The 9,712-nt window shown below is 37.5% G+C and overlaps 1 protein-coding gene across 1 annotated transcript; it reads right to left on the bottom strand.

Annotated features, from left to right (window-relative positions):
• Positions 1 to 501: 501 nt before the first annotated feature.
• On the bottom strand, positions 502 to 1,558 carry LOC131250670 (uncharacterized). The gene is made up of 4 exons (XM_058250952.1): positions 1,438 to 1,558; positions 1,263 to 1,355; positions 1,073 to 1,180; positions 502 to 987 (listed from the first exon to the last, which is right to left on the bottom strand). The coding sequence occupies exons 2-4, from the start codon at positions 1,263 to 1,265 to the stop codon at positions 502 to 504; spliced, it is 597 nt and encodes a 198-aa protein (XP_058106935.1). The 5' UTR covers positions 1,266 to 1,355; positions 1,438 to 1,558.
• Positions 1,559 to 9,712: the final 8,154 nt, after the last annotated feature.

Raw genomic sequence — 9,712 nt, 5'->3', positions numbered from 1 at the left:
CTAGACAATAATTTTAGCAGCGAAACTTTTCACTGCTAAAAATTGGTTCTTTTTAGCGACGAAACTTTTCGTCGCTAAAAAACCTTTACATGGCTTTTAGCAGCGAAACTTTTCGCTGCCAAAAAATTCGTTACACCTTTAGCAACGAAAATTTTCATTGCTAAAAATTTAGAAAACTTTTACCTACGAAAATTTCCGTCGCTAAAAGTCCCTTTTTTTTAATATAGAGTGCAAAAATCCGCACAAAATTCCTGATATACACCTGTTAACAATAAATTTCATCATATTCATCCTGATATACACCTATTAAATTTCATCATATTCATCCTGATATATACCTATTATATAATATATTTCATCATATTCACATTCACATCCATCTAAATTAACCCAAACCCAAACATGAACTACATTCATCCAAACACAAACAATCTTATCCGCATCGCATTCATTCACGCATAAATACATATTAACTTACTTAATAAACAAATATACAAAAAATCACACAGATGCAGGCGGAGGCCCTGGGGCATCGGTGGGTAAGCGTGCAGCGATAACCTGAAACATCTCCATCATCCGTCGCTCATGCTCCACCCGCATCTCCTCCATCCTCCTCTCCTGCTCCTCCCTCTGCCTCGCCAGCTCCTCCTCCATCCTCCTCTCCTGCTCCTCCCTCTGCCTCGCCAGCTGATCCATCATCTTCCTCTCTTGCTCCTTCCTTTGCCTGTCCAGCTGATCTTTGATGTCATCGACGACGACCCATAGCTGCTGAACCTCTTTCTCTGCGGTATCAGCTCGGCGTACGGCGCTGTCGCCAACGACGATGGATCGGCTAGAGGTAGCTCTAGCGGGTGCCATGAGCTTGGCACCATGGCCAAACCCATGCACATATCCAGAACGGGTACCAAGCACCTGACTCAGGATCTCTGGCTCACTCCACTGAGTACCATCGGGAGTGGGCTGACTGCGTAAGGTGTCCATCTCCTCCTGTAATGAAAACATATGAATTTTCATAATAAATGACATTATTATAATTTAATGCAAATAAATTTTACAATGTAAGGATCTTTACCCAAATCTCGCTGGCTCTAGGATGTACCCAAGATCCTGTCGCCTGCCGACAGGGAGTCCCTTTGTAGAAGTCTACTGGTCCGGGCTTCTGGCCAGTGACGGAATCTTGCTGCGCAATTGAAAAGATAATAAAATTAATATAAATGCATGGAAAGAATATATAAACGTAATAATTACCAGTATTTTATTACCATGTCGTGACGAAGTTGTACAAATGACTTTGAAGCAGTTATGTGGTTCACTTCTAACTTTCTTCTGTTGTCAGAATTTATTTTGCTCCTCTTCTAAACACATTATTCATAATATATTGTTATTAATTGCGAATTTAATTATTACATTAAGATATCATAAATATGTAAATATTACCTGAAAAGAATCAGACGAAAACCTATCGCAGAGTATCCGCTAGTCCTCATCGGTCACGTGCAGCGGTGCGGACTGTACGGCCTCCTCGTGGCTCATGCACCGCTTGTATTGCCGGTGTAACTTACTATGGTAATCCTTAAACTGCTCCTTTATCATGTCGTCGATGGCATGGGAGATGTGTGGAACACTCAAATCCAAGTCAAATTTATCTTGCAGTTTCGTAAATAATAGATTAAGACAATAAACTTATTAAGAAAATAACTTAACCGTAAATGAACTTTTATAAAATAAATTTTAATTTACTAAAATTTACTTGAAGGCGCTGATGGATGAGCTGCCGCACATCATCTGTCACGTCTCCCCAACGGGGAGTGGTGGGGGGAATCAGAGATCGGCATAAGACACCGACCTCTGACGTAAACAACATGACATTGTTCCCAACAGGTCTAATGCAGTCCTGTGGGAACTCTACCGTCACCCTACCCTCACGCGAAAGTCACTCTAAAAGCAACCAGCGCGTGGGTCCACGTCCTCATCGGCTGGTCGACGACGCTATTGCAAAAGAAATATGTAAGTCTAAACATAAACAGAAATCATTAAAAGAAATATACATCTAGACTTACATGTAGTGCCTAGTGTATGCGCAACTGAGGGATCAGATGCCTGCGATGCAACATATGGCGGTGATGCTGGCTCCGTCGCATCACGGGTAGAAGGGATAGATCCAGTGCGCAAACGACGTACTCTCTCATCTGGAGCCATCACTGAATATGTGTGAGCTACGAATTTATAAATTTAAACAATGTCAATACAAGTGGAATATATTAAAACGTTATACAAGTAGTGTTGACGGTACAATGCATTTGTGCTTATGCTTAGAGAGATGATTAAAATATGATTAGACCATTACACTATAATGCAAGTAGAATATAATAAAACTGTAAACTTTAATTTATAACCATTGGAAATTTCATTATACATTGTCATTCTATATTAAATATACATATTTCGTTGTAATACGAAATAACTTTGAGGTAAATTATCTGAAGTACTCCCTGCATAAGCTATCGTATGCTTCAAAAGCATATGTCATTTCGTGTGAAGCACTCGATATATTTACAGCCAACATGCCAGTCACAATAGGAGAAATCTGGTCTCTTGGGACTCCATTCAGATGTGCAAGTGACAGAGTCGCATCTTCCATATCTCATTTTTCGCAGTTATATATCTCTATCGGCCCCGAAATTTCATTGAGATGGCATAATCTTTCCTCTGAGTCATCATCGATATATTCCACTCTGCACTCATCGACCAGACCAGGTATCTCTATGGCCCTACCAGAAGAAGATAGGACCGAAACATCCATCTGCAACAACTGATGAAGTATGTTGCGTGATTCTGCTACACTCCGGTTTAAGGAGGACATGATCAGAAATTGACTCAACTGCAAATTTGGATTATAAATAAGTCAATAAAAAGAATTAATCATGACTTGTAATTTTCACATATACATGGAATACATAAATTATTCGAATTGAAAAATGACATGTAAATCATGTATACATTTAATAATCGTCGTCTGTATCACTATCGCTTAGGGCTATTTCTTCACCATCACTATCACTGATCAGTATTTCATCCTCATTGTCTATAACGTCGTCATTAATGAAACCGCTATCATTTTTAACAATATCACGTATTATTGAGGCATCAACATGACCAGGTGGCACATTATCTCTATCTAATTACACCACATCAATATCAACACTTGAATCAGTCCCTGTATCCTTAGATGGCACGTCTTCTTAATATGCTTTTTCAACCCTAAATGTGTCATTTCCCCCATCCTCGCTATCTTCAACTTCTGGTACGGGAACGTCAAATACGTTCATGGGTTTTATTTTCTGCACCACGTGCCAAGAGCCACCTAACTTGGTGTCAGCGAAGTAAAATACTTATTCGACTTGGCTGGCGAGGACAAATGGGTCGTCCTTAAACTACTTCCGAGATAAATTTATGCTCGTAAAGTAGTTGCCAGTCTGTATTCCCAACTTCTTATTTCCAATGTCCCACTAATCACATCTAAAGAAGTACACCCGCTTTCTCATACAATAACTCAGCTCAATAATATCTGTCAAAATGCCATAAAATTTAATTTCATCCTCCTCATTTGTTCCCTTCACAATCACCCCACTATTTTGTGTGGTCCTGTACTTCTCACATTCTTCGATGTGAAACCGAATCTCGTTTACAATACAACCTGTATATCTAGATACACGTCTATTAGGGTCATATGCTAGTGAGTATAATGCATCAGACGCATCTGTAGAGTTGCTCGTGCACAACGTCTTCATCTAATATCATGTACATAATATAATTATTTAGGGATTTTCATAAGTTGAAATAATGTGCAATACAATGAAAATGTTAAGTGTGGTGAGATACAATGTGAAATCTTATACGTTTGGTGAACCATTCCGGAAACTGATCCTGATGCATTCGATCATAATTTATGGGGAATTTGGACTTCATCTCGTTTATGTGTTCGCTACACATAAATGGCACCTCATCAGCAAAAAACATTAAGATCATTGTATGTAGAGAAAATAATAATTGAGGGAAGACTAACTCCAAGTACGACTCTATTTCTTCACAATTATGCAACACATACCACCGTGCCTTTGTTAGATCCCCAAGGTTCATATCCTGAAACGTCGGGGATCCTAAAGAACAAACGTTATGTGCAAATACAAATATGAGTCCTTGTTCATGCTCCTGCTCTTCATCAGCATTCCGATCTTCTCGGTTGAATCTAGTCTTTATGCCATGAAGATACATGGAGCAAAATGTAAGGCACTCATTATCAATGTACGCTTCAGCTATCGACCCCTCCGGTTGTGCCTTATTCCTCACAAATCGTTTCACTGTGTAAAGGTATCTATACACAAAACCACTATGTTATACGTTTGAAAACATGGATATATGTAGTTTATGAAATGAATAAAAATTTTAACATATTGGTACCACCTTTCGATCGGATACATCCAACGATATTGTACTAGGCCTACAAGCTTCGCCTCGTATGGTAAGTGAATCGCTAGGTGTACCATGACATCGAAAAACGCAGGTGAAAATATTCTTTCAAGTTTACAAAGGATTACGGCAATGTCCCTCTCTAGTCGTTTAATAACATTTACATTCAACAATCTCGAACACAAATCCTTAAAGAATATCCCCAACTCAATCAGTGTCGCACTGATATCCTTGCTCAAGAATCTACGAATCACAACCGGCAGTAGGCGTTGTAAAAGAACGTGACAATCATGACTTTTCATTCTTATTACCTTACAGTCCGTAACATTTACATGCCGAGATATGTTTGACGCATACCCATTGGAAAACTTTATCAATCTCAACTATTCACATAAACGCTTTCTCTCTAGTTTTATCAACGTGTAGCAGGCTGCTGGTATAGTATACGAATTTTCATGTGGTTGCAAGTGCAGCTCTTTCCTTAAACCCATTTCTTGTAGATCCAATCGAGCCTTAAAATTATCTTTTATTTTCTTCTCTATGTTCATCAATATTTTAAAGACATTGTCACATATATTTTTCTTCTCAATATGCATGACATCCAAGTTGTGTCACAATTTCAGATCACTCCAATAGGGCAACTCAAAAAAGGTGCTCTTCTTTCTCCAGTTATAGTCCAATATTGTATGTTTCTTCTTCTTCAAGTGCGATGCCTTACCAAATCTAACTTCTCCAATGTTACTCAGTTGTTGCATCACGTCTTCTTCAGATAGCTCTTTCGGAGGTGACTTATGATCTTGTTTGTCATCAAAGATCATCGTCTTCTAGCGCCAACTATGATCGCTCGGAAGGAAATGACGATGGTCCATATAACACGTTTTCCTACCATGCTTCAATGACAATGAACAAGTCTCAATACCACATGTAGGACAAGCCAACTTTCCCTTTATGCTCCACCTAGACAAATTTCCATACGCGGGAAAGTCATTTATTGTCCATAAGACCGCCGCATGTAATCGAAATGTCTGTCCTGTAAATGTATCATACGTTTGTACACCTTGACTCCACAACTCGTTTAACTCGTCTACTAACGGTCGCAAATACACATCAATGTTATTCCCAGGTGACATAGGTCCAGGAATAAGCAATGACATTATGAAAAATGATTCCTTCATACACAACCAAGGAGGTAAATTGTAGTGCATAAGTACCACTGGCCACATACTGTATGAGCTACTCATATTACCAAATGGATTAAAACCATCACTTGTAAGGCCTAGTCGAACATTGCGAGAATCCTCTGCAAACCAGTCATATTACTTGTCAAAATTTTACCAGGCTTCAGCGTCCGCAGGGTGCCTCAGTGTACTATCATCATGAACGCATTTCTCCTTATGCCACCTCATATCTTCAGCCGTCTTACGAGACATAAACAATCTTTGCAATCTGGGTTTCAATGGGAAGTACATTAACACCTTTCGCGGGTTTTTCTTACCCCTGGCTCTGTCATTCTTCCACCTAGATTCTCCACATTCTTGACACTCTTCAGCCTTATCATGCTTTTTCTGATATAATAAACAATCATTTATACATGCATGTATGAGTTCATAACCAAGGCCTAAGTCTCGCATCAAGGATTTTGCCTCGTAATGAGACTTTGGCAATGTCTCACCGTCCGGTAACGCTTCTTTCAACAACTGAAGCGACATGTCGAACGCTTCTTTCAAATGAAGTAACTTTGTAAGAAAATTCAACTTGGAGAAGTTCTCACACCCCGGATAAAGTGGACGTTGGGCATCCCTCAACAACCTACTAAACTTTTCTGATTCGATATCACCCATTGGAGGAATATCTTAGCTACTGATTGTCGCTGCAAAATCAGTATCCGCAGTTGTTCCCCTGAATACATCCCTTATAATATCTTGCATTTCATCAACGTCTTCATCCTCGTCATCTGGCACAATTGGGTCAGCAAGGACTTTAGAGGGCTCAACTCTATTGGTCATATCTTTACCATGATAGATCCACCAAGTGTAACCTTGGTCAATCCCAACTATGAACAAATCGTCCTCTACTTTGTCTAAAGTCTTATATATCATGTTCTTGCATTTTCAACATGAATACCTAATCATATTCCTTGAATCTGCCCGATTTCGTGCAAATTCCATGAACTCTTGAACCCCTTGTTTATACTCTGGGCCAAACTTGTTCTTAGCTCGCATCCAACTCTTATCCATGTCTACAATGAAAAGACTAAAGTCAGTTTACGGAAATAGCTTTAAGATTAGGCTAGATTATAGGTTTAGGTTATATGTTTAGGTTTAAGGAATAGAGACTAGGTATAAGTTTAGGTTTAAGTTTAGGGAATTGGAGTTGAGATTAGGATTAGGTGTAGGTTTAGGTTTAGGGATTTGAGTTTAGGTTATAGATTATAGGTTATAGGTTATAGGTTTAGGTTAAGGTTATAAGTTTAGGTTAAGGTTATAAGTTAAGGTTTAGGTTTAGCTTATAAGTTTAGGTTTTGAGATTTGAGAATAGATTTAGGTTAAGGTTATAAGTTTAGGTTAAGGTTATAAGTATAGGGTATAGGTTAAGGTTATAGTTTAGGTTAAGGTTATAAGTATAGGAAATCAGGTTCAGATTCGAGATTGGGTTTATGTTTGAGTTTTCAAGTTTAGGTTTAGGTTTAGGTTAGGGAGTTGAGATTAGAATTAGGTGTAGGTTTAGGTTTAAGGATTTGAGAATAGGTTTAGGTTATAGGTTTAGGTTTAGGTTTAGGGATTTGAGAATAGGTTTAGGTTATAGGTTTAGGTTTAGGTTAAGGTTATAGGTTTAGGTTTAGGGATTTGAGAATACATTAAGGTTTAGGTTTAGGTTTAGGGATTTGAGAATAGATTTAGGTTTAAGTTTAGGAATTTAAGAATAGGTTTAGGTTATAGCTATAGATTTAGGTTAGGTTATAGGTTTTTGGTTAAGGTTTAGGTTATAGTTATAGGTTTTGGGATTTGAAAATAGGTTTAGGTTATGAGTATAGGTTTCGGTTAGGTTATAGGTTATAAGTTTAGGTTACAGGTTATAAGTTATAGGTTAAGGTTTATGTTATAGGTTTTGGTTTAGGTTAAGGCTATAGGTTTAGCTTTAGGTTTATATTTAGGTTTTAGGTTTAGGTTAGGGTTATAGGTTTAGGTTTAGGTTATAGGTTATAGCTTTAGGGAACTGAGAATAGGTCAAGGTTTAGGTTTAGGAAATCGGGTTCGGGTTCGGGATCGGGTTTAGGTTTGGGTTTTCAAGTTTAGGTTTAGGTTTAGAATAGGGAGTTGAGATTAGGATTAGGTGTAGGTTTAGATTTAGGGGTTTGAGAATAAGTTTAGGTTTAGGTTTAGGGATTTGAGAATAGGTTTAGGTTATAGGTTTACGTTTAGGTTAGTTTATAGGTTTTTGGTTAAGGTTATAGGTTTAGGTTTAGGGATTTGAGAATACATTAAGGTTTAGGTTTAGGGATTTGAGAATAGGTTTAGGTTATAGGTTTAGGTTTAGGTTTAAGAATTAGAGAATAGGTTTAGGTTATAGGTTTTTGGTTAAGGTTTAGGTTATAGTTATAGGTTTTAGGATTTGAGAATAGGTTTAGGTTATAAGTATAGGTTTCGGTTAGGTTATAGGTTATAAGTTTAGGTTACAGGTTACAAGTTATAGGTTAAGGTTTAGGTTATAGGTTTTGGTTTAGGTTAAGGCTATAGGTTTAGCTTTAGGTTTATGTTTAGGTTTTAGGTTTAGGTTAGGGTTATAGGTTTAGGTTCAGGTTATAGTTATATGTTTTGGGATTTGAGAATAGGTTTAGGTTATAAGTATAGGTTTCGGTTAGGTTATAGGTTATAAGTTTAGGCTACAGGTTATAGGTTATAGATTTTGGTTTAGGTTAAGGCTATATAGGTTTAGGTTTAGGTTTAGGTTTAGGTTTTAGGTTTAGGTTAGGGTTATAGTTTAGGTTTAGGTTATAGGTTATAGCTTTAGGGAATTGAGAATAGGTCAAGGTTTAGGTTTAGGAAATCGGGTTCGGGTTCGGGTTCGGGTTTAGGTTTAGGTTTTCAAGTTTAGGTTTAAGTTTAGGCCAGGGAGTTGAGATTAGGATTAGGTGTAGGTTTAGGTTTACAGATTTGAAAATAGGTTTAGGTTATAGGTTTAGGTTTAGGTTTAGGGATTTGAGAATAGGTTTAGGTTATAGGTTTAGGTTTAGGTTAAGGTTATATGTTAAGGTTAAGGTTATAGGTTTAGGTTTAGGGATTTGATAATACATTAAGGTTTAGGTTTAAGTTTAGGGATTTGAGAATAGGTTTAGGTTATAGTTTTAGGTTTAAGTTAGGTTATAGGTTTTTGGTTAAGGTTTAGGTTATAGTTATAGGTTTTAGGATTTGAGAATAGCTTTAGGTTATAAGTATAGGTTTCGGTTAGGTTATAGGTTATAAGTTTATGTTACAGGTTATAAGTTATAGGTTAAGGTTTAGGTTATAGGTTTTAGTTTAGGTTAAGGCTATAGGTTTAACTTTAGGTTTATATTTAGGTTTTAGGTTTAGGTTAGGGTTATAGGTTTAGGTTTAGGTTATAGTTATAGGTTTTGGGATTTGAGAATAGGTTTAGGTTATAAGTATAGGTTTCGGTTAGGTTATAGGTTATAAGTTTAGGTTACAGGTTATAGGTTATAGGTTAAGGTTTAGGTTATAGGTTTTGGTTTAGGTTAAGGCTATAGGTTTAGCTTTAGCTTTAGGTTTAGGGATTTGAGAATAGGTTTAGGTTATAAGTATAGGTTTAGGTTAGGTTGTAGGTTAAAGTTTAGGGAATTGAGTTTAGGTTATAGGCTTAGGTTATAGTTTATAGTTTTAGGTTATAGGTTTAGGTTGTAGTTATAGGTTTTGGGATTTGATAATAGGTTTAGGTTACAGGTTAAGGGTGTGGTCCCTGCAAATACAGATATAAACACGGCCTGCTCCAATTGGCCAGGCCCTTCCATTGTTGTCCATAGGAAATGGACAGCTTCATCATAGTCATAACAACGGTTCCCATCTTCCAGGGACCCCCGCTCAACATTCGGATAGCTCCGATACACATCCGGGTCTACTCCATTAATTTCAAACAAATATAGATATAAACACGGCCTACTCCAATTGGCCAGACCCCTCCAATGCTGTCTATAGGAATGGATAGCTTCATCATGGTCATAACAGCGGTTCCCATCTTCCAAGGACCC

Source organism: Magnolia sinica, chromosome 7 (assembly GCF_029962835.1).
Source record: "Magnolia sinica isolate HGM2019 chromosome 7, MsV1, whole genome shotgun sequence".
NCBI lineage: Eukaryota > Viridiplantae > Streptophyta > Magnoliopsida > Magnoliales > Magnoliaceae > Magnolia > Magnolia sinica.
This window is presented reverse-complemented; position numbering and strand designations above follow the sequence as displayed.